The sequence below is a fragment of the Pongo abelii genome, chromosome 20 (genome assembly GCF_028885655.2).
Source record: "Pongo abelii isolate AG06213 chromosome 20, NHGRI_mPonAbe1-v2.0_pri, whole genome shotgun sequence".
NCBI classification, from domain to species: Eukaryota; Metazoa; Chordata; class Mammalia; order Primates; family Hominidae; genus Pongo; species Pongo abelii.
The window spans coordinates 46,045,166-46,070,708 of NC_072005.2; the positions used below are offsets into that span (position 1 = coordinate 46,045,166).

Sequence of the window (25,543 nt, forward strand, 5' to 3'; positions counted from 1 at the left end):
AACATGGCGAAACCCTGTCTCTACTAAAAATACAAAAATTAACCAGGTGTGGTAGCACGTGCCTGAAATCCCAGCTACTTGGGAGGCTGAGGCAGGAGAATCACTTGAACCTGGGAGGCGGAAGTTGCAGTAAACTGAGATGGCGCCACTACACTCCAGCCTGGGCAACAGAGCAAGACTCCGTCTCAAAAAAAAAAAAAAAAAAAAAAGGGGTCAGGTGTGGTGGCTTGCACCTGTAATCCCAGCACTTTGGGAGGCCGAGGCAGGCGGATCACCTGAGGTCAGGAGTTTGAGACCAGCCTGGCTAATATGGAGAAGCTCCTTTTCTACTAAAAATACAAAAACTAAGCCGGGCATGGTGGCACACGCCTGTAATCCCAGCTACTCGGGAGGCTGAGGCAGGAAAATCGCTTGAACCCAGGAGGTGGAGGTTGCAGTGAGCCAAGATCATGCCACTGCATTCCACCTTGGGCAACAAGAGTGAAACTACATTTCAAAAAAAAAAAAAAAAAAAAAAAGAATGTAGCTCCCTGACCCTGGGCAGATCTCCAGGTAGTCACAGGTCTTGAGGCGAGGCCCAGAGGTCTAGACATTTCACGAGCTCTGCCTGTGATTCTGATGCACCCGCAAGTCAGAGGGCAGAGTAGGGTCTTCGGACTAAGAACCCCAGCTCTTCTCAGCCCCAGCTGGGGAGACCCCCCACCAGAAGTGCAGACAGGAAACCCCTATGTAGGGTCCCAGGGAAAATCTCTCCATCTGTACCTTTTCTCCTCACACCAGGCTTGCTCCCTCTCAAGGGCAGCCACACAAAGGCCCAGACTGACCTCTCGTCTGGAGAATCCACGTGGAAGGTCCTCTCGATGACTGTGGTCCACTGCAGGCAGCGTATGACAAAGGTGTTGGGTCGCGGCCTCTCGGTCTTCATCAGCTGGCATTCTGCAGGCAGAGGGAACAGACAGCAGGGGGCTGAGGGGATAGCCCTGCTAGCCTGCAGCCCAAAGTGCCCGAGCCACCTCCCACAGGCCCAGCCCCATGCTAGATGGTACTGGGGACACTCTAGGGACTGAGACAGCCCTGGTCCTGTTCTCACAGGGCTCAGGGTCTAGTGTGTGTGTGTGTGTGGAAGGAGAGAAGCCCACCAGACAGTGATGGCTCCATAGACAGGGCCGCGATGGGGACAAGCCTAGAAGTGTGCAGAAGCTCAGAAGTCGCATCCAACCCAGCCTGGGGGGTGAGGGGACATCCCAGAGGAAGCAGCTTCTCTGAACTAAGCCCTGAAGGAAAAGAGAACTTAGAGAGTACATGCAGAACAGACGCTCAGAGGTGAGAGGAGGTCCAACATCCTCAGGGGGTGGCCAATTCTGCTCCAAGGGTGAGGAGGGGTTAAGTGAGAGACAGGCCTGGAGAGGTGGCTGGGGTCAGCCTGGCAGGGCTTTGGAGGCCATGGGAAAGAATCTGGACTTTGTCCTCAGGGCAGCAGGGAGCCACAGAAGGCTTTAGATAGGGAAGGGACACAAACAGACAGACTGATCCCTCTGGCTGCCATGTAGAGGGTGAGACTGGAGGTTGGAAGGCCAGGGAGGTGGGGAGCCAGCTAGGGAAGATGGGGCCACACCAGAGTGGAGCTCTGCAGACAGGCCATGGGGAGAGGGCACTGAGGACCAGGACTAGGCCTCTTGGCCTGCCGTCCCTGAGACGGAGACAGGAATAGAAAGTTGGGAGAGGCCTGAAGGTCAGGTTGGGATGTGGCACATATGAGGGACCTTGAAGACACTTGGGGAGATGTGTCCAAGGAGCAGCCTGGGACAGGCTGGGAGTTCTAGTGAGACACTGAGGTTGGGAACAGATGTGTCAGGGTCACCAGCACACGTGGAGAGCAACCAGGAAAAGGCTTCATGCAGAGCAGTGTAGGACGGGGACTGGGTTCCAGAGCATGGCAGGAAAGGATGGTGGTCTGAGCTAAGGCACTGGCGGTGGAGATGGGGGTGCCTCTGTAATGTTCTTAGCAGGCAGAACAACAGGACATGGTGACCCGTCAGGTCAGCAAGGAAGGAAGGCGGCGGAGAGGGGCAGGGATGTGGACAGGACCGTATTCTCCAAGGCTCAGACAAGAGCTTGGGGCTTGTGAAACTTCACTGCCAGGGTCTGGCTGGAAGACATCCCTTTGGGTATCACAGAGGGACAGAGGATGCGAAGCCAGCCTTGTGACCAGCTGAGTGGGAAGCTGTGACCCCTCTACGTCCGAGGGACAGAGGATGGAGGTTGTTACCAAAGCACAGGATGGGAGGCACCTGCCACCAGCTGGGGACCCCAAGGCCTGGCCGACAGAAGCTGGAACCACAAGGAGGCGATGCACGGGGCTGGGTGTGGGCAAATGCCCTGGCTTCTCCCTCCCTCCCACTCTGCATCTCCCTGCAGGACAGCCCCGCCTGGCCAGCTAACAAGGAGGGAGAGCAGGGAAAGGGCGAAAACAGATCCAAGGGCAAGCAGGCCCAGGACAGGCCCACGGCTCAATGACCAAGTCCCACAAGCCCCTAAGACCTGCCAGCCATCCTGTGAGCACCAGAACACTGACCCACTCATCCCAAGACACACCTGCTACGGAGAAGTTGTTTAAGGGGGGTAGGGTCTGATCAGGGGCCTCGGGCCTCTCCTTGTACCCAATGAAGGAGCCGTCGCTCTTCAGCAGGAAGTACCGTGGCCTCCAGGTCTTGATGTATTCACCTGAAATGAGGCAGGAGGGGAGGGAGAGAGGTTAGGACAAGGTTGAGTGATGTCCCAGGTAGGCGGCAGGAGGCCCAGTGTGATGGTGACTCAGAAGGGGTACCACGGGGCGGGGAGGTGTGGGGGACACACGAGAATGCCTCTCCCAGAGGAGCCCTTCAGGTGGCCCCTGCTGACGCAGGCTGGGGCACTGGGCTGAGCCCGGGTGATCCACAGGTCATGCCTGGCAGGAAGGCGCCAGCAGCAGTGCCCTGGGGCACCAGTTGCCTCAGCGTGTGGCCAGGAGCAAGCTGTCTCTGCCAGCTCCTGGCCTAGTCCCAGGCGAGGCCCAGGCTTCCAAACACACATGCCCTGTGGCCCTGTAAGGCCAAATCCCATGGGCTGCGATTCACCAATACAGCTGTGCAGGTAGCTCCAATGCCAAAACACTTCTGTGCCGGGCAGGGTGGCACTGCTGCCACACCCTCCCAGCACCCCTTGACTCCTTCCAACTGTTCTTCACTAGGAATATCCAAGCACCCTACACACACAAACACACACACACACACACACACACGAACCCACTCCTCAGAGAGCTGCTAAGGATTAAAAGGAGATGGTGAAACATATCCACACAAAAACTTACACACAAATGTCCTCAACAGCATTATTCATAATAGCCATCAAGTGGAAACAACCCTAATGTCCATCAACAACGAATGGATAAACAAAATGTAGCAGATTCATACAACGGAAAACTATTCAGTCATAAAAAGAAATGAAGTACTGAGACATGCTGCCATGTGGAGGAACCGTAACTTATGCTAAGTGAAAGAAGCCAGTCACAAAGGGACCACGTATCTTTATGACTCCATTTATATAAAATGCCCAGAACAGGCAAATCTACAGAGATGAAAAGTAGGGCCCGGCACGGTGGCACACACCTGTAATCCCAGCACTTTGGGAGGCCGAGGCGAGCAGATCACCTGACGTCAGGAGTTGGAGACCAGCCTGACCAACATGGAGAAACCCCATCTCTACTAAAAATACAAAATTAGCCAGGCATGGTGGTGCATGCCTGTAATCCCACTACTTGGGAGGCTGAGGCAAGAGACTCCTTGAACCCGGGAGGCAGAGGTTGCCGTGAGCCGAGATCATACCATTGCACTCCAGCCTAGGCAACAAGAGCGAAACTCTGTCTCAAAAAAAAAAAAAAGAAAAAAACCTGAGTATGGTGATGGATGCACAACTCTGAATATACTAAAAGCAACTGAACTGTATGCTTTAAATGGATGAATCACGTAGTACATCAATTTTACCTCAACACGGCTATTAAAGGCCAGCACAGTGGCTCCCACCTGTAAAATCCTAGCACTTTGGGAGGCTGAGGCAGGCTTAAGTCTGGAGTTTGAGACCAGCCTGGGCAACATAGTGAGATCCGGTCTCCACAAAAAATGTTTTTTAATTAGCCAGGAGCGGTGGCGTGTGCCTGAAGTCCCAGCTACTCAGGAGGCCGAAATGGGAGAATCACCTGAGCTCAAGAAATTGAAGCTATGATGGTGCCACTGCAGTCCAGCCCAGTGACAGAGCAAGACCCTAGCTCTTAAAAAAAAAAAATCCATTTACAAAAGCCTCCAAAAAAATACTTAACCAAGGGGGTGAAGGGCTTGTATACCACAAAACATTGTTTAAAGAAATTAGAGATCTACATAAATGCAAAGACATCCTATGTTCATGGATTAGAAGACCATATTGTTAAGATGGCAATACTACCCAAAGCAATATACAGATTCAATGCAATCTCTATCAAAATTCCAACAGGCTTTTTCCTTTTTCAGAAATAGAAAAGCCAATCCTCACATTCACATGGAATTTCAAAGGGCCCCAAAGAGCCAAAATAATATTGAAAAAGAAGAATAAAGTTAAATACTTTCCGATTTCAAAATTTACTGTACAAAGCTATAGTAATCAAAACAGTACAGTTTATATAGGACAGACATACAGACCAATGGAAGAGAATTCAGAGCCAAAAAATAAACCCAAATATCTACATTCAACTGATTTTCAACACAGGTGCCAAGATCATTCAATGGGGAAAGAATAGTTTCTTCAACAAAGAGACTATATTTTTTCAAAACGAAAGAAAAGAAACCTAGAAGAAAAAATATCCTTACAATTTTTTTTGTTAATTTAAATACTGTTCCTTGCAGAGCAGGGAATAGTGACCCACAGGCAATGTGCCCAGAGTAGCCTACCCTCACAATCTTATCCCTATTTTGCAGATGAAGAAACTGAGGCAACTGGATATCCACATTCAAAAGAATGGAGTTGGACCCCTACTTCACACTATAAACCATATACAAAAATAAACTCAAAATGAATTGACCTGAATATAAGAGATAAAACTACAAAAAAAGTCTAAGAATACATGTGAGTAAATCTCATTACTTTGAATTTGGCAATGAATTCTTAGATGACACCAAATGCACAAGAAACAAAAAGAAAAACTTAAAGTGAACTCATCAAAATTAAAAACCTTTGTGCATGAAAGGACACTGTCAAGAAAGTAAAAAGATAACCTACAGAATGGGTGGAAATACTTGGAAATCTAATAAGAGTCTATTAACCAGAACACATAAAGAACTCTTACAATGCAACAACAAAAAGACAAACTGCCTGATTTTAAAATGAGCAAAAGACTTAAACAGATATTCCTCCAAAGACACACAAATGGTCAACAGAAAGATGAAAAGATGTTCAGCATCATTAGTCATCTGGCAAACATAAATCAAAATCACGATGAAGGCCGGGCATGGTAGCTCACACCTGTAATCCCAGCACTTTGGGAGGTCGAGGCAGGCGGATCACTTGAGGTCAGGAGTTCAAAACCAGCCTGGCCAACATGATCAAACCCTATCTCTACTAAAAATACAAAAATTAGCCGGGCGTGGTGGCACATGCCTATAGTCCCAGTGCTTGGGAGGCTGAGGCCTGAGAATCATGTGAACCCAGGAGGTGGAGGTTACAGTGAGCTAAGATCGTGCCACTGCACTCCAGCCTGGGAGACAGAGCAAGACTCTGTCTCAAAAAAACAAAACAAAACAAAACAAAAAAAACCACACACACACAATGAGGTACAACTTTACATGCCCAAGGATGGCTGTAATGAAAAAAAAACAAGTGTTGGCAAGGATATAAACTGACACCCTCATGCACTGCTGGTGGGAATGTAAAATGGTGCAGCTGCTTCTTCAAAAAGTTAAATATAGAATATATCACCCCGAGGTCGGGCACGGTGGCTCACGCCTGTAATCCCAGCACTTTGGGAGGCCGAAGTGGGCGGATCACAAGGTTGAGAGATAGAGACCATCTTGGCAAATATGGTGAAACCCCATCTCTACTAAAAATATAAAAATTAGCCAGGCGTGGTGGCACACGCCTGTAGTCCCAGCTACTCAGGAGGCTGAGGCAGGAGAATCACTTGCACCCAGGAGGCGGAGGTTGCAGTGAGCCGAGATCACGCCACTGCACTCCAGCCTGGTGACAGAGTGAGACTCCATCTCAAAAAAAAAAAATATATCACCCCAATGTCCATCAACAAATGAACAGATAACAAAATGTGATACATCTACAACATAGAGATTATTCATCCATAAGAAGGAATGACATATTGATATACGCTACAACACAGAGGAACCTCAAAAACATTAAGCTTAGCCAAGTGTGGTGGCACCTGCCTGTAGTCCCAGCTACTCTGGAGGCTGAGGCAAGAGGATCACTTGAGACCAGGAGGTTGAGGCTGCAGTGAGCCATGAGCCAAGGTCCCACCATTGCACTGCAACCTGGGCGACAGCCCAAGACCCTGACTCAAGACAAAACAAAAAACCATGTTGCTAAGTTAAAGAAGCCAGTCACAAAAGGCCACATATTATACGATTCCATTTACATGAAATGTCCAGAGTAGGTAAATTCATAGAGACAGAAAGTAAACTGGTGGTTAGCAGACACCGGGAGACAGGGGGTGCTATGAATTGAATTGTCCCCCAAAGTTCATGTGTTGGAAACTTGATCCCCAATGCAGCCTCATGGGAGGTATTTGGGTCAAGGGAGCACCACCCTCATGAATGGATTAATGACATTATCACAGAGTGAGTTCCTTATAAAAGGACGAGTTCGGCCAGGTGCAGTGGCTCACGACTGTAATCCCAGCACTTTGGGAGGCCAAGGCAGGTGGATCACCTGAGGTCAGGAGTTCAAGACCAGCCTGGCCGACATGGTGAAACCTCATCTCTACTAATAATACAAAAATTAGCCAAGCATGGTGGCACACGCCTGTAATCCCAGCTACTCAGGAGGCTGAAGCAGGAGAATTCCTTGAACCAAGGAGGCAGAGGTTGCAGTGAGCCGACATCATGCCATTGCACTCCAGCCTGGGCGACAGAGCAAGACTCCATCTCAAAAAAAAAAAAAAAAAAAAAGACAAGTTCAGCCCTGTCTTGTTCTCTCTCACCCTTCCCCTTTCACCACGGGACGTGCAACAAGAAGATGCCAACCCTGAATCTTGGACTTCCCTACCTCCAGAATGGTAAGAAATCAGTTTCTGTTCATTATAAATTACCCAGTCTTGGGTAATGTGTTATAGCAGCACAGAATGAACTAAGACATAGGATACAAAAACTGACTGCTTAATGGGTACAAAGTTTTATTTTGGGGTAATGAAAAGGTTTTGAAACTAGATAGAGGTAGTGGTTACACAACATTGTGATATACTAAAGGCCAATGAATCATACACTTCAAAATGGTTAATCTCACATTATGTAAATTTCATCCCCTTTTTTTTTTTTTTTTTAAGGATAAAAACTAAAAAAAAACCTCATCTGTGTTACTGGAGGTTAGGAGAGTGGTAACTGCTTGGGAGGAGCACAAGAGCTTCCAGGGACTGTCTTATTCTATTTCTTGAACTGTACACTGAGATTGGGGCAAGTTTATTATCCAGGCATTCATCTGTGGCCTTTCATACTTTGGTAACAAGCTAAGAAAAGAAACCTAAAAGCTGAACGCAGTGGCTCACAACTGTAATCCCAGCACTTTGGGAGGCCAAGACAGGAGACTCACTTGAGGCTAGGAGTTCAAGACCCACCTGGGCAATATAGCAAGACCATATCTCTATGAAAAAAAAAAAGACAAAAAAACAGGTAGAAGGAAAAATATCCTCACAATTGTATTCCTATTTTGCGAATGGGGAAACTGAGTTACAGAGAGGTCCTATTACTTTGCCCAAGCTTCCCAGCTGTCACCTGGGAGAGCCAGAATTGGAAAGCACAGCCCACATCTTGACTACTATACCGTCTGCCTCTAAACCGGCAGATGGGGCCCAGCATGGGGCGTGGCAGAGGGCAGGCGCTCTGCTAATGGTGGCATGCTGCAGCTGTGTCAGAAGTGGGAACAGCACATGGCATGAGTGACTCTGATTAGATGTACTATTACTACACCCTTGGCCCTAAGCACAGCTTGCTGGGTGAGAGGCAGCACGTGGGCCAGGCCTTGAGAGCACTAGTACAGGTGTCAGAGGGCCTGAGTCCAACCTCAGCTCTATCCACTCCTTGCTGAAACCTCAAGCAAGTCACTCTTCCTACTGAACCTCAGCTTTCCAGTCTGTAAGGTGGCACGTGCTCCACAGGGCACCTATAAAAATTCAACAAAATCAGGCTTGCCTAGAGCAGAGACAGGTGTTTGGCACACAGTAAATGCTCAGTAAACCAGCACTGCCATTATTTTAACCACCAAGGGGGTAGGTGGGGTGGTACAGGTCCCAAAACAGCAGTAGTCAGCAGGGCCCACCTCACCTTGCCCACCTCTGCCAGCTGCTACTCAGAAAGATGGGCACTGGGAAGGCCCAAGAGTGCAGGTGTGCACAAGCGTGTGTGTAGGGTGCAAACCTGAGACGGGTGTGTCAGAGCTAGGCCATCCCAGATGAGAGGGGCAGGCCAGTGGCTGGGTCATCTGGCCCCTTGTAACATGAATGGGGACACTGAAGGCCCAAGAGGGGCCAAGACTCATTTAATGCCATCAGTAATCCTAGACCAAAGAGAAACTCTTGCCCCTCCAACAGTTCCGCACCCATCCCAAGGCTCTCACAGTCCAGCCTAATGAGCCATGGCCTCCGCACGCGCAGGCCACGGGACAGGAGCCCATGACCCTGTGTACCCCAGCACACCACCCACACACCACACCAACCATTCATTCAACAACCATATACTGAGTGCCTACTGTATGCCCACCACTTTTAGACGTGCTGGGGATACCACTGTGAAGAAGCCTCATGAAAATGCCTACCCTTGTAGAGCTGACAACATCAGAGATCTGGCTTGTTAACCCACTTTATGGATGTGAAACCAAGGCTCAGTGAGGTGACATGGCTTGCCCACAGTTGCACTAAGAGGAAGCAGCAGAACCAGGGTTAGAACCTTGATAGCTGCCAAGGCTCAGAAAGCTCCATCAACAACCCCAAACTCCAGGCTCAGGCTGGGGGACTGGGCCAAGGGACCTTAAAAGCCATCTCTGTCCAGAAAGAGCAGCAGGACATGTATCTCCTCTGCTCAGTCAGGTAGGGAGGCTGCTCCCAGGGAGGGGTGTCCATCCCTCATCGCTGCTCCCTGTCTGCGTCTGCAGGGTGGTACAGTGCAGGATGCGTGGCTCTTCCCGATGCCTGCAGCGCCAGCTTCCTGCCTCCTCTTTGAACAAGCCCATTTACCCCCTCAGGACTCACTGGCTGTCGCCTCTGGCACAAGTGTGAGGCTCAATCCCCGACTTCCTTCAGGCCTTTATTCAGATGCCCCTTTCTCAGCGAAGCCCCCTCTGGCCGCCCTGCCTGCCTCATGCCCTCCCATCCTCACGCTGCTTGTTTTTTCTCCATGGCTCGCACCACCGTGTGACATGCAGGTCTGCCTGCGAGCTGTCTGCCTCCCTATCAGCGCCCAAGATACCAACACGAGGATGGGATGTTTGCCTGTCGGGCTCACTGCTGGACCCCAGGACCTAGAACAGTGCCTGGCCCACAGGCGCTGCTCAGCACGTGTTTGCTGAATGAATGCAAGTGCACACAGGGCAGCCAACCCCCACACCTGGGGCCCTTCTTTCCAGGGGGAGGCCCACAGAAGCTGGCCTGGGACAAAGCCATCTCTCAGCAGGTGGCGCTTCTCCCCATCTGCCTCCCAGTCTTGCTTGGCAGCCACTTGGGGACAAACAGCCCTGGGGTCAAAAAGGGTCTCTTCCCTGTCCTAACTTCACTAAAAGGGGACCTCAGCTTCCCACTAGTACAAATGGATCAGGCCACGCATCGGCTCACGACATCACAGGGTTGCTCTCGGCTGGAGTGCCAAAGCCAAGGTCCTTTTCCATGGCCTGCAGTCGCAACACAGCTGGACCCCGCGTTGCTCCTCTGCTTGCCTCCCCCAGCTCGCCCTGGCTCACACTGCTCCAGCCACGCTGTTACCAGAAAACACCAGGCACATCCCCACCCGGGAGCCTCTGTCCTTGCTGTCCCTCTCCCTGGGACACCCTTGCCCAGCCAGCGCCTCACGTCCTCCAGGCTCCAGGCCTCTGACCACTGCTGTCTCCTCGGGGCAGCCTCTCGATGCCCACCCCCCGCCCCCAGCCCATTGTCCCTCACTCACAGTTCCCACTTTTCACCCCAGCACTTGCCACCCCGACATTCCATGTCTACTTATTTACTGCCTACCCCACCCCCACTGGAATGTAAGCTCCATCAGGGGACCACTGTGTCTCAGAGCCCGGGGCTATCCAGCACAGCACAGAGTCAATGAATACTTGCTAACTGAATGAATGCTGAATACTGCCTCGCTGTTAGTTCAGTGACGTGACTTCCCCTCTCTGGGCCTCAAGTTTCTTCATCTATAAAATGGGGCTATGAATGAGATCACTCATGCGCAGGCAGATCCCTGCTCTCCTGCCCAGGTGACCACTGAAGGAGTCCACCAAATGGGGGCATAAGCAGATGTGGGCCTGGGGCTGCGGAATGCTGGCTCCTCAGGCTGGTAAGACCCTCCGCCTCTGCCTCTCAGGGCACAGCTTCCAGGAGGAGCCAGCGTGGAAGAAAGAAGCAATCTGGCGGGCAAAAGCGGCCTCTTACCACGCTTGTGGAGCCAGCCTTCTTTGATGACAGACACCTCGTTCATGGTGGCAGCGTGGTACGCTGTCACCTAGCTCGGGACAGCTCAGAGCAGCAGGACATGCAGGAGGCGCCGTGGACAGGGCACAGTCTGCAAGACAAGAGAGGAGCTGGTCAGGGCAGGAGGGGATTCCACACCAGCCCCTTCCCTGAGGACACTGGGCTCTGAGGCCCTCTGGCTGCTCTGCCCACTCGGCAAAGGGTAAGGCCAGTAAGGGTGGCGTGGAGCCCCGCTCTCAAGGACCCATTCTGAGCAGAGAGATGCCGCAATGTCCCCAGCGACCCCAATCTGGGGGAAGCAGAGCTCCCCGGCCTAAGCGCAGGCCAGACCCCAAACTCGGGACACCCATGCTGGGGGGAGGTGGCCCCTCCACACACAGTCACTCCTGACTGAGCAAGCATCAAGGTAGCTGTGCCTGCCCCCCATGTCATTCCCATGGCCCAACACTGAGGTAACCCAGTATGAATCAGGCAGCCCAGGGTACCTGAGGGAGTGCGCGGAGCCACCAGCATCTGCCTGTCCCCCCACCATCTTACACACACACACTCTTTTCTCTCTCTCCCCCCTCCCTTCTTTCCAAACCAGGAAGCCACCAACCTGCCACCTTCAACAAACTAAGCACACTCCCGTCCCCCCATGCCATCCCACGCCATTCCCTGAGCCTCAGCGGCCTCCCTCCCCCTGTCATATGACAGAGAAAAGACAGGTCTCAGACAATCCGGGATCTTGAACAAGAAAGCAACCTACTGCGTATGCACGGTCTGGGGCCTAGAAGCCAGTCCTGGGGGCTTGACCAAGGCCCTGGTCCCTACCCCAAGACCTTCACTTCTGTCCTCAGGGACCAGCGACCAACAGACTGAGGGACGCCGAGGCCGCTGCTTCGTCTCAGGTTCCCAGAACGGAGGGGAGGAGGGCGCGAGGCAGCGCCAGCTGGGCCCCTACCTGGAGCCTGGGGCCTGGCCAGGGTCCACAGAGACCAAGGCGCCTTTGCCTTTCCCAGCCTGGGGTTATTTGCGGACAGCAGGTCGGGAGCTACGGTGGCCCCCAGAGAAGTGGCAGCTGGCTCTAGGGACACCGTGGGCATCAGCTTTCTCTCGTGCCCCAGGGGAGCTGGTGGGCCGGACACGCTACTGCCTGGCATGTGACAGTGGCAGGCTGCCCAGGTCCCAGGCAGAAGGGAGGTAAGTGGGAGGAAGCGGGAGGAAAGACAAGATGGACAATGACAGGGAAGTAAACAGGAGGGTGAGAAATCACATTCTGGGCTCCAAGCTGCAAAGGCAATGATGTGAGGCTGGGAGCAGCAATAAGGGGCTCCCCTTGCCAGCAACATGCCCGGCACCCCACAACCCAAACACACAGGACTGCCAGACTCTCAATCCTCAACATCCCCACATCTCGGCCGGGCACAGCGGCTCACGTCTGTAATCCCAACACTTCGGGAGGCCAAGGCAGGAGAATCCCTTGAGCCTAGGAGTTTGTGACCTGCCTGGGCAACGTAGTGAGAACTTGTCTCACTACCTAATTTTTTTCTACAAAAAAATTAAAAATTAAAAAATTAGCCAGGCACGGTGTTGTGCACCTGTAATGTCAGCTACTCGAGACAGGAGGATCACTCGAACCTGGGAGGTCGAGGCTGCAGTGAGCCTTGATTGCACCACTGCACTCCAGCTTGGGTGACAGAATGAGACCCTGTCTCAAAAAGTATATAAATATGTATGTATTTCTGTAGCTCCCACTGTTCTGTGTGTCAACCTCTAACGTGACCATCTCTCCCCATCTTGCCCACGGCCTGGCTCTAGTCGGGCCTGCCCCCATCTGCCCCCACCTCTTCCCCGAGTTCCTACGCTCCACTCTTGCTCTCTCCCACGCACCCCACATTCAGCAGCTAGAGGGATCCCCAACGCTGAACCTGTCTTTCTCCTGCTCAGAACCTTTGTGGCTCCCTGGTGTTCCCAGCAAAAAAGCCAAACTCCTCAGCTGAGGATCCAAGGCCCTTCAGGACCTGGCCTCTGCTGCCCTGCGTTCCAGGTGCATGAGCTGAGACATGCATCTAGAAAGCCCTCGGAAAAGGCTAAGGACCATGACGTTGACTACTGCACCTCTCCAGCCTCTCCGCCCTACCCGACTTGCCATGTTACACTTCTGTCACTCAAGCCCTTCCCTCTGGCCTCCATCAGGGACAGCACCTCCTTCTGGGCATTCTTCGCCCTCTTCCTTGAGGTCTCAGCTAAACCAGTGCCTCCTCCAGGAAGCCTTCCCCACCTCAGAGGCTGTACTGTGTGCTCTTTGTGCACCCTCGGAGCAACCCTCTCAACACCTATTAACGCTAATGCAGTAGACCAGCAAAGCGTCTTATCTAATGAGCACATGAGGAAAGAGGCCAAGTGTCATCAACTGACCCCCACCCCAGGACCAGACACAGCCAGGGACACACTACCAGACTCTCTTCATGACACCAATCTTTTTTGGGGTGCATCCTAGACTCCGGATGGTACCAGCAACAGAATGTCACTAAGACACAGCCCTGCCTTCATGAGGCTCACAGTCTGGTGGGAGGGGCAGAAAAATACACAGATATGCAAATAATCAGGTGATGGGGAGGCTGGAGAGTGGAAGAACAGGATGTTAGCTTGGTATGGGGGACTTGCGAGCAGATACCCGAGTTAACTGAGGGAGTGAGCTGTGTAGACACATGAGGAAACGCATTTCAGCAAGGGAAAAGAAAATGCAAGGACCTGAGGCAGGAAGGGGCCTGCTGAGGAGAAAGCCAGAGAGAGGTGGACAGGGGAGAACACCAAGGGCCTTCTGGGCTATGGCTGGGACTGAGAGAAGCCCGTACCCTACACGGACCTACACCACGCCTTCCCTGATGCAAGCTCAGTTCAAAATACTTCCCAAATGCCTGGGAGGGAGAACTTGGAGTCCAAAGGAAGGGCTGATGTGGAAGGAATAGAACAGGGGCTCTATGTCTCATCTCCCCTCTCGCTGGCCCACAGTGGCCCAGGGACATCGCCTCTCAGGGCCCTTGTAATGCAGCAGCACCGGGGCTACTGGCAGCACTAAAGCACCCACTGTGGGCCCAGGGCTCGGCCTACTGCCTGGCGCCCAGTGAACAGCCAAACACACGGCTGCCATTATTCCAGAGAGAAGCAAAGGCAGCCAGGTATGGCCAAGAGTGGTCTGGGTTCCAGAGTCCAAGAGCCACCGCCAGCTGGGTGGCCTTGGGCAGGGTGCTGGCGCTCCCATGGAGTCTCTCCTGAATGCTCCCAACACCCCACCAGACAGTCGGTGACCATGCCCAGGTGAGGAGAGAAGCTCAGAGAAGGGAAGCTGTTTACCTTGGGTCTTCCAGCCGAGAAGCAGCGGAGGCCCTGGCCGCTACTGGGATCAACAGAGCTGCTTTTTACAATCTCATCTCAGCAACTAAGGAGTCAGCACAGCTGGAGGGAGAGCAGGGGGAGGAGTTGGAAGATCCCCTGCATCCTGCCTAGATCCTGCCCTGTGCTCCCACTGAGGGTGGCGCCTCAGCTGAGGTGTCCGTGACGCAGTCCTGTTGTGATAAAATACCAGCCACTGCAGCCAAGAAGATGGCTGGCTTAGGCCGGGCACGGTGGCTCACGCCTGTAATCCCAGCACTTTGGGAGGCTGAGGTGGGCGGATCACCTGAGGTCAGGAGTTTGAGACCAGCCTGACCAATATGGAGAAACCTCATCTCTACTAAAAATAGAAAATTAGCCGGGCATGGTGGCACATGCTACTTGGGAGGCTGAGGCAGGAGAATCGCTTGAACCCAGGAGGTGGAGTTTGCAGTGAGTTGAAATCCCGTCATTGCACTCCAGCCTGGGCAACAAGAGCGAAACTCCATCTCAAAAAAAAAAGAAGATGGCCTGCTCACTCGGGGGGCTGCCAACGGAGGACACTCAGGTGGGGGGACAGACTCGCCTGTGGAACCCCAACAGCACGCCCCGTGGAGGGGAGTCCCTGCACAGCCCCACCCCACTCATTACTTCCTAAGGTTCCTGGGCATGAGTCTTCTGAGGGCCTGGGCCAGAGCTGCAGCTGTTGACTCAAGACAAGGTAAAAAGAGCAAGAGCACTTCACAGGAGAGGACACCCACACAACCAAGAAACATACATAATCTCATTAGTTACAGGCAAATGCAAATCACAACCACCTACCTGGGATGGCTCGAATTTTAAAAACTGACAAGGCCAAGTGCTGGCACGGATGTAGAGGAACCAGAACCCTTACATATTATTGGTGGGAGGTACAAAATGGTTCAACTACTGTGGAAAACTGTTAAGCAGTCAAAATTAAAGCTCAATATATGCCTATCCCATGACCTAGCAATTCCTCTCAAGGAAATTAGTGTATGTACAAAAGACTTGTACTAGAATGTTGACAGCAGCAATATTCACAGTAACCCCAAACTTGTAACAGACCAGGAGTCTACCCGCAAGAGAATGGATAAACAAACACGTAGATCCACAGTAGAACACTACTCAGCAACGAAAAGGACTGAACTGCTGCTGAATACAGCAGGGAAGGAGTGAGAGAATGTTATAGAGTGAAAGAAGTCAGACAGCACTCTGCCCACGCCCCTCCTGCAGCCTGGAGCCCCGTGACCACCTGAGTCAGCTCCCACCCCTTCTCCGCTCGAACCCTCCTGTGGAACATGAAAGCCAAAATCCCCAAAGCAGCCCCAGGACCCTACGCGGCCTGCATCATCCCCCTTTGCTTCTCTGAGGGCACTTCACTTCAGCAGTACCTGGCTCCCTCAGGTGCCAGGATACACGGGGACACCCCACCTCAGGGCCTTGCAGGCACTGCACCCTGAGGTGGAAACTCAGGCCCCTCTCCACTCTCTTCAGCCTCTGCTCACATCCCTTTCTTGAGAAGCCTTCCTAACCTCCCTAGGCAAAGCATGCCCACCCTACCTTACCTTACCCTTACCCTTCATTTTCCCCCAAGCACCCATCACCACCGATGTTACTGTATGTGTTTGCTTACGCTGACAGCCCACCACCCGCACTGCAATGTCAGCACGACAAAGGCAGGACTCTTGGCTGCCTTGGCCACAGCTGGATCCCCAGAGCTTTGTAGGGTGTTGGGCACAGAGTGGGTACTTAGTAAGTACCTGTGGAATGAACATGTACAGAGTGAAGCCCTGTGCCCAGAACAGGCTCAAAATAAGCTCAATTCCTTTCCTTGCCACTTACTAAGTCCTTTTTCTCTCGCCCCCTCTCACTGACCTGGTTTTGATGCCAGACAGCACAGATGGGCTAGGGAGGCAGGTGGGGGAGCAGAGATCTGCGTCTCTTGGAGCTGGAGCTGGTGGGTGGGGCTCCTTCCTGGTGTTGTGGAGGCTCACTGGGGAGGTGGCAGCGACCCCCTCAGGAGCCTCTGTCGCCTGCACTCAGATCTGTGCCTTTCCACAGCTCTCAGAGGAAGACTTGCTCAGGAGATAAATTCAAAGACAACAGGAAGCTGGACGTGGTGGCTCATGCATGTAATCCCAGGACTTTGGAAGGCTGAGGCAAGAGGATCTCTTAAGACCAGGAGTTCAAGACCAGCCTTGGTAACATAGCAAGACCTTATCTCTACAAAAAATATAAAAATTAGCCAGGTGTGGTGGCACACACCTGTAGTCCCAGCTACTTGGGAGGCTGAGCCAGGAGGATTGCTTGAGCCCAGGAGGTTGAGGCTGCAGTGAGCTATGACTGCACCACCACACTCCAGCCTGGGAGACAGAGCAAAACTGTATCTCAAAAAACAGACAAACAAAAAACAAACAAACAAAAAGTTGGCCGGGCACGGTGGCTCACACCTGTAATCCCAGCACTTTGGGAAACCAAGGCAAGAGGATCCTCTGAGCCCAGGAGTTTGAGACCAGCCTGAGCAACATGGTGAAACCCTGTGTCTGCCAAAAAAAAAAAAAAATACATACATACATACATACATATATATATATATATATATATACACACACATACATATATATATATATATATATATATATATATATATATATGTGCACCTGTAGTCTCAGGTACCTGGGAGGCTGAGGTGGGAGGTTGACCTGAGCCTGGGAGGTAAAGGTTGCAGTGAGCTGAGATTGTGCCACTGCACTCCAGCCTGGGTGACAAAGCCAGACCCTGTCTCAAAAAAAAAATACCAAAAAAGCCAAAGACAACAAGAACTAGTGGTGTAACAGGCAGCATCTGCTCGTGGAAACTCAGGAGAAAGGCACCTGGGGCAAGAGGGGAGGGAACCAACTCCCTCATCTGCCACCAGCCATTCACCACTCTATAAACTGGTCCCAGCGTCTTGTGAGAGCATTCTGGTAAAGCTCATAAAGTGGAAAATGAACATGTGCTTGAAGGAATTTCTCCTGCAGAAAATGCTAGTGCCAGGGCACAGAGGTTCTAAGGTGGGAATTCTCAGCCTCAACACTAGTGACATTTGGGGATAGAGAATCCCTGACATGGGGACTCTTCTGCACCCTGAAGAGGTTTGGCAGCATCCTGGGTCTCTACTCACTAAAGCCAACAGAACACCCTCCCCTAGTTATGACAATCAAACATGTCTTCAGTCATCACCAAATGTCTCCTGGGGTACAAAACCACCACCAGCTGACAACCGCTGTCCTAAGTATGTACTGCTGCAATAGTGAAACCTGGCAACAATCTAAAAGCTCACAACAGGGGTCTGGTGCTATATATTGGTTAATATCATGACTCTACTAAAAAGAGCAAGGCTCACATAGCCCATATCACGTGCCAGGCCCATTTGAGTGCTTTGCACATACCAATATAACCCTCAGAGCAACCCTTTGAGGCAGACACTCCTACTGTTTCTATGATAATGAGGAAACTGAGGCACAGAAGTGAAATGACTTGCCCTATGACCTCATCTCAGGAAGTACAGGTGGCCCGGCTCCCCCACGACACTGTGCCACACAGCCTTGAGAGTTAGGCAGATCTGTACTGGGGTCCTCGCTTGCCCACTTTCTAGACTCCCAAGCCTCCGTTTCCTCCTGTCCTTGCAAGGACAGACAGCAGCGCTTTCATCACAGGCTAACGCAGGGAAGGGCTCAGCACAGCACCCAGCACATGGAAAGGGTCTGGCCACACAACACAAGCCATCCTGAGCACAGAAACACAGAAACCAGCCCTGCTGTGCCGACACTGAGACCATCAGCATTCACTAACGAAGGCTCGCAGCAAGACAAAACTCAGGCGGGATGCCTTTTCTGAAACACACACACACGTGCCCTATCACCTCAATTCTACAATATGCATATTGTTTCACACGCTGATGTCATTGAGATTGGCATGTACCTTGCAATCCATGGATAAAACTCACCTATCGCATTCTTTTCAGAAAAGCAGTTATATGATCAATAATGGACCTTATAGGGCATACTGTCTTAGACTTCAGGGCACGGGGAGGTACGTGTTTAAATGTCACACGCACAGAAAAAAGAAATCCGAAGGAAACACGCCACACTAACAGAGGCAGGAGAGTGGGTGCGGGAGGCAAGGCAGCCTCAGGAACCAAATGCCAGCTTTTCAGCCCTGGCTGTGTCACCTGCTGTGAGACCTTGGGCAAGTCACCAAGTCATGTTCCCTTTCTTCACCTCTGTTTCCTCATCTGTGTATTAGAGATAATAACTGCACATACCTCTAAGGCTATTGGAGGGTTCAGTGAGTTAATCCACATAAAGTCCTCCCAAAAGAGCCTGTAAGAGCAACTGCTCAACACGTATCAAATATTATTATCACTGGCCGGGCGCGGTGGCTCATGACTGTAATCCCAGCACTTTGGGAGGCCGAGGCGGGCAAATCACAAGGTCAGGAGGTCGAGACCAGCCTGGCCAATATCGTGAAACTCTGTCTCTACTAAAAATTCAAAAATTAGCCGGGTGTGGTGGCAGGCACCTGTAATTCCAGCTACTCAGGAGGCTGAGGCAGGAGAATTGCTTGAACCTGGGAGGCAGAGGTTGGAGTGAGCAGAGATTGCGCCACTGCACTCCAGCCTGAGGGACAGAGCAGGACTCCGTCTCAAAAAAAAAAAAAAAAAAAAAATTATCATTATTTCCTCTGATGGGTGGAGACACGGGAAACTTCACTTTCTATACTGTATGTTTCTGAACAGGTGAATTTTTACCTATTTTACCTCCTTGGTGAGAAGGTGGCACTGAAGAGACTTTTTTTTTTTCCTGAAAAGGTCTGGGTACTTCGGACAAAAAAAAAAAAAAGAGGGAGACTTTTTTTTTCTTTTTTCTTTTAAACACGCTCCCTACACTAGCCCCATCTGTCTGCTTGGAGCAGGTAGGGCTGGAGGCAGGTTGAAGCCGTGGGCAGGCTGCAAAAGAAACGGGGACAAGAATAAGCACAGAGCAGATTCCTTCTCCTCCCTGCCACCCCCCCCCCCACACACCATCCCCCTCACGCCACCCAGGGCCTTACAGCACCCACAGAAATCATGTCAAATATTCTAGTCTGCTTGGCCACGGGCTCCAAACACTCTGAGAGCTCCATGCTGCAACCAGCGGGATCCTCCACGCAGTTCTGACCCTGTCCCTCCCCTGCTCAGGACTTCTCCCCAGTGCCCATGGATCACGTCCAAGGCCCCTGTGGAGGCTGCCAGGGGCCATCTGCCTTGGCCCCGCCTGGTCTCCAACCTCACTGGTCTGCTCGCTCCAACACACAATCTCCCCTTCTCCTGGCCCCATGAAGGCTCCCTGCTCTCACACCCCAGGACCTTTGCACATGCTGTACCCCTTGCCTGGCACTCTGTTCACCCATCTTCCTCAGGGAGGCCTTCCCTGACCACCCCCTCCCACGAGCAGTGGACCCTCAGAGCTCAGCCTTCCCTTCCCCTCACAGCACTTGCCTCTGTCACCTGTGGAACTGTGAGTTCCACAAGGCAGGGACACAGTCTGTCCTAGCCCCCACTGTGTCCCCAGCTCCACTCAGCACAGGGATGGGCCCACGGCTTTCATTAATTCAAGGGGGTAGTGGTGAACAGAACCACAGCATTTGTGCCAAGTGAAGGTTAAACAAAAAATCCTGCATTCATTCATTCCACAAATATCACAACAACTCTGCGTCATCACTGCTCGGGTCACCAGGGATTCAGCAGTGACCAAAACAGAACTCCCTGCCATTGGGGAGTTGGGGGAATGAGACAACAGGCAGCAAAATAAAAAATAAATATATAGGCAAATTAGACAGGATAGCCAAAGCTGACAAATGCCATGGAGAAAAGGAGCACACGGAAGATTCAGTGCAGGGAAAGGGAGCAGGGGTTTCCGACTATACACAGGATGGTGACAGAAGGGCACACTGAGGCAGCGCGGTCTGAGCAAAACCGGAAGCAGGTGAGAAAGCCAGGGGGAGACCTGGGGAGGAACGCTGCAGGCAGGGGAGCAGCAGGGCTGAAGCGCGCTCGAGGTGCCCACAGGAGTGGGTGAAGGGGAGGGCCAGGAGATGTAGCTAGAGGAAGCTGGGGACCGCTGGGCAGGGCCTTGGGGGCCACTGTCAGCATTGTGGCTCTTATTTGGAGTGAGAGGGGAACTATCCGCCTGAGGCGAGCTGGGGAGTGGGGGAGGGGCAGCAGGTGGAACCCCTTGCACCCAGGGCAGGGCAGGGCAGGGCAGGAGTCCTTAGGGAGGCAGCCCTTCATCTCCAGGAGCTGTCCCCAGAATAAGCCCTGGGCACTGGCCTGATGGGCTCACCACCTGCCTCACTTGAGAACCATGAGGACCTGCATGCAGCAGATGTGAAAACCGAGGATGGGAGAGGTTTGGTGAATACCCACAGCGAGAGACAGCAGGGACACGGCCAAGGAGCCCGGACCCCTGTCCTCCAAGCCCTGAGCTGCCTCCACCTCTTTCTGCCTTTACTCCCAAGAGACAGGGCCACCTCCCATCTTGTGTCGCCTCCTCCCACACCCCGGCCAGCCCTTCCTTACCGCCCCTGATGTGCACACATGCATGGGAGCCCTCCAGTTGGACTGCATGGGGCGTCCCTGACCCACATCGCTCTGCATCGCCACCACCTCCCTGGGAGCTCCGGGGCAGGGCCCAGTGGCAGAAGAAGAAACCGGTGGGTCTGCATCAAGGCTAATACTCAGTGAGTGCTCACAAAGCACCAGGCATGGATTAATGTTCATCTTCACAGCCAGCCTGTGTTACTATCCCCATTCCTCACATGGGAAAACTGAGGCCCAAGGAGAGAGTCACATGCACACAGTCACAGCGAGTGGGTGCAGGAGAGGGGCCGCAACCAGAGCAGAACTAGCCCACAGACCTTTCCATAATGACGGAAATGTGGTTACTAAACGTTTGAATGATGGCTAGTGCAACTAAAGAACTGACTTTTTACTTTTCTTTAGTTGTAATTAATTAAAACTTAAAAAGCCATATGTGAGGCCGGGCACGATGACTCATGCCTGTAATCCCAGCACTTTGGGAGGCCGAGGTCGGGGGGCGGGGGCGCGGGTGGATCACGAGGTCTGGAGTTCAAGACCAGCCTGGCCAAGATGGCGAAACCCTGTCTCTACTAAAAATACAAAAATTAGCCAGGTGTGGTGGTAGGCGCCTGTAATCCCAGCTACTCGGGAGGCTGAGGCAGAGAATCACTTGAACCCGGGAGGCGGAGGTTGCAGCGAGACAAGATCACGCCACTGCACTCCAGCCTGGGTGACAGAGCAAGACTCCGTCTCAAATTAAAAAAAAAAAAAAAAGTCCATATGTGGCTAGTAGCTACCATTCTGGAGTGCAACTCTATAGAATTCCTGCTAATTAAGCACTGGGAGCCTAAAGGCAGGAGGCGGGGATGTGACTCTCACAGGCCCAAGAGGAGCCAGATCATCCCAGCTCGGCTAGAAGCTCCCATGCTATACCCCATCTCTCCCGTATCCCAGTGCAGCTTACCTGGGGAATTGGAGCAGGACTCAGGCCCAAACTCACACCTCTAGTCAACTTAAATCCTGACTCTACCACTTCCAGGCTACACAGGTCACTTCTCTGAACCTCAGCTTCCGCATCTGTAAAATGGAATCTTTTTTTTTTTTTTTTTGAGACAGAGTCTCACTCTGTCGCCAGGCTGGAGTGCAGTAGCGCCATCTTGGCACACTGCAACCTCTGCTTCCCAGGTTCAAGCAATTCTCCTGCCTCAGCCTCCCGAGTAGCTGGGATTATAGGCACCCACCACCAGGCCTGGCTAATTTTTGTATTTTTAGTAGAGACAGGGTTTCACCATCTTGGCCAGGCTGGTCTTGAACTCCTGACCTCGTGATGCACCCCCCCCCCCCCTCGGCCTCCCAAAGTGCTAGGATTACAGGTGTGAACCACCGTGCCCAGCCTGTAGAATGGAATCTTAACACCAATCTGCCCAAGCACATGTTTATGTTATGTCAAAAGATAATTTTTGCAGGCCAGGTGCAGTGATTCATGCCTGTAATCCCAGCACTTTGGGAGGCTGAGGCATGTGGATCACTTGAGCCCAAAAGTTCAAGATCAGCCTGAGCAAAATAGGGAGACTCCCATCTCTACTGAAAATTGTTTTAAAAAAATTAGCCAGGTGGGATGGTGCATGCCTGTAGTCCCAGCTACTCAGAAGGCTGAGGTGGGAGGATCACCTGAGCCAGTGAGGTCAAGGCTGCAATCAGCCATGATGGTGCCACCGCATTCCAGCCTAGGTGACAGAGCCAGACCCTGTCTCAAAAAAATAATGAAAAATTAAAAAAGATGACTTTTCTGATAACCATGGGTTGTCCTGGGGACCCAATGAGATGGCTTCACACACAGCTGGGGACAGGGCCAGTGCTTGAAAAATAGGTGGCAATTACATAAAGGACCCTGAAGTCAGGGGCCGTTCTGAGCCTGTCAGAGCCATGGAGTGGCAGCTAATGTTACTGCTGTCACTACTTGGTTCTAAAGGAATCATCCCAATAATTTCCAACATGCCCCTACTAACTTTTTGAAAATATCATCTAAATGAAAACACACAGTTAAAAAGAGTCAACGCCCTGCAGACACCTCCTCCCACCCCCCAAGGCCTTCGGACACCAGTTTGAGAAGCTGGGCTCTAGGTGACCCTGTCTCCAAAGCAGAATATGGTCTTTCTCCATCCCTGGCTGCCACCTGAATCCAGCCAGCTCTCTCCCACACAGGTCCCTCCCCACCCACCTGTGTCCCTCCTCTTTGGGGATAAAGCCCTGGCTCCCCATCATAGCCCAGGCCCTGAGCCCTGCCACCCTGCTCTCTCCCCCCTCACCCAGTCCCCCGGCTCCAGCCACATGGGCCTCCTGTTCTACCAGCACATCCAGATATCGCCCTCCTTGCAGCCTTCACCTGGCTGCACCCCGTCCAGCCCACTTCCTCGGGCTCTCACATCACAGGGGCTCCTCAGCAGCCTTCCCAAGCCCCTCTCCCACCCAGTCCAGCTAGATCTCTGTTCCCTCCTTCAGCCACACCAAGCAGTCACAGGCCAATGCAACCTCTCTGCCACCTCCGACCGCATCCAGAACTACACGTGGCACACAGAAGTGATTCAATCAATATTTGGAGACAGATGGAATACACAAATGACCAAGAACAGCCAAAGGCTGGCTCCTGAGGCTGTTCAGCAATCAGACCCCTAGGGCAGCGGGGAGGGGGTGCCTCCCATCCTCATCTCTTCCCCCTGGGCTCTGGGAAAAGGAGGGGCCAAGGTCATGGTATTGGGGGTGGAGAGAAGCAGCCACACCCCACCTCCCAAGCAGGCATGGAATGGAGTCATTTCTGGATTACTGAGGCCTACTTTGTGCCAGCTCTGTCTAGGAGAAGAGAAAACAGAAAAGAAATCATGATGACAACAGTGACAACTCCAGTCATAGCAGGCAGGTCAAGGAGACGAGGCAGTCTTCAAAAGGCAGCTTCGCCGACAGAGCAGGGTTCAACCGTCATGCCTATTACTGACTTCCAGCAAATCCAATAACCTCTCTATGCCCGTTTCCTCCCCTGTACAACGGGGACGATCGGGACAGCGAGCTGCCAGGCTGTGGTGAGGATGAGTGAGAGCAGACACCTTAAGCTCTGCAGCAGTGCCCAGCACTGAGAGGCGAACTACTCACGAGAATGACCCCAACATTCTATGTGGCTTCCTGGGCCTCAGTTTCCTATCTACAAGATGGGAGTGCTAACACTGCCCACCTCCCAGGCTGCTGTGCAGGTTTGTAGAGCTAATATGCAGTGTCTGGCTGGGCAGGAGTGCAGTGGTGAGAATGATTCACATTCCTGTCTGCAGCCCTCCCATCAGCTAACAGGCCCCACCACTCTCTCCCAAGGACCAACAACCAGCCCGTGCCCACTGCCCCACAGAGCCCATTCGGTGCTCTCAGGTGCCCTCAGTCCTGTCTGGCAATCACCAGGAGTAGCATCAGCCCAAATTCATCCCGCACCTCCTCAGGAGGCCTGTGCTTTCCAACACAGCAGCTCCGTGCATCCTCCCCACCGCCCCACTCAGCAGCAAGGTTCCCGTTTACAGCTGAGCAAACTGCACCTTAGGGAGAAGAAATGAGGCCCCAGGGCTCCACAGCCACCGAGAGGGGTGCCAAGAGCAGGGTTCTCACCCACGTCAGCTACCCCCGGGACCAGGTCACTCAGCAGCCCCAGCTAGGTAAGGGTACACCAATAACCCACCAGACCATGAAGAACTTGAAGCCAGGCTGGAGAGGAGAACCAGGGAGCGGCAACTGCCCCAGCCCATTCGGAAAGGGCCCACAAAGTGGCAAACCAACGAAAACTTGGGTTTCTGACCTCACCCTTAGAAACAACATCTGCGAACGAGCTTCTCCAGCAGGACGGCTGGGCTGGAGAAACTCCTGCTGGGACCTCTGACATGCAGTCTCCTCTTGGCGGACCCGGCTTGCTGTCCCTTGCTCAGCACAGTCAGAGCACCCGGCGCCTGCTGTGGGTGCCGAGTTGGCAGTCAGTCCTGCCCCAAGGGGGCCAGGCTGAGCTCCCACCCAGCACCCCTCCCACGCTCACTCCCTCCCTCCTGGTCCTGCTCCCAGGCTGTCTCCCCCAGCTGGGCCTCTCGCTGCTTGGCTGGCTGTCCAGAAGAGCCTGCCATGGAACCACCCCACCGTGCGGCCCGGAGGCCTGTGGTTGAGGGCCTTCCGCGGAGAGCTCTGGGAAGCTGAAGAGAGGCCCGGGGAGGGGTGACCCTGGGTCCTCCAGGGGCTTGGAGCTCAAGTCTGAAAGACACTCCTTTTCATCCCAACCCATCCCGGGGGCCTTCTGGAGACCCTAGAGGTTTGTTCTGAGGGGTTCTGCTCCTTCTAGGAAGATACCCTGGAACACACCTCAAAAAAAAAAAAAAACGCCAGAGCGCCTGCTCCCGCACTAAGCCTTAGGGGTGAGCCCATGGGTGGGATCAGAAGTCACACTCACCAGGGGCTACTGAGCTGTGGTGGGGGAATCTCTGGAAGCCCAGATTCATAGCCTGTCCCCAACACTTCCTGGCTGGGGGACCCAGCACAAGATACAGAGGCTCTCCAGGCTTCAGTCCTCACCACTGTAAAGCGGGAATCAGAGAAGATTCCTCCTGGGGCTAACGGGTCTTCACCCAGATCCTCCCACGGCTCCCTCACAG

At 52.7% G+C, this 25,543-nt stretch overlaps 1 protein-coding gene across 3 annotated transcripts in view; it reads right to left on the reverse strand.

Annotated features, from left to right (window-relative positions):
• The window catches only part of AKT2 (AKT serine/threonine kinase 2), a 52,816-nt gene that overhangs the window by 21,837 nt on the left and 5,436 nt on the right, over positions 1 to 25,543 (reverse strand). The window contains exons 3-7 of one of the 3 annotated variants that reach the window (XM_054538916.2): positions 25,342 to 25,465; positions 24,711 to 24,856; positions 10,856 to 10,985; positions 2,596 to 2,724; positions 825 to 936 (exon numbers count right to left, since the gene is read on the reverse strand). In XM_054538916.2, the coding sequence (XP_054394891.1) occupies positions 825 to 936; positions 2,596 to 2,724; positions 10,856 to 10,901 (287 nt within the window). In that variant the 5' untranslated portion in view covers positions 10,902 to 10,985; positions 24,711 to 24,856; positions 25,342 to 25,465. Of the gene's footprint in view, positions 1 to 824; positions 937 to 2,595; positions 2,725 to 10,855; positions 10,986 to 24,710; positions 24,869 to 25,341; positions 25,466 to 25,543 lie in introns of those variants that run through there. The other 2 variants (XM_063719498.1, XM_024236797.3) reach the window with 2 other exon arrangements.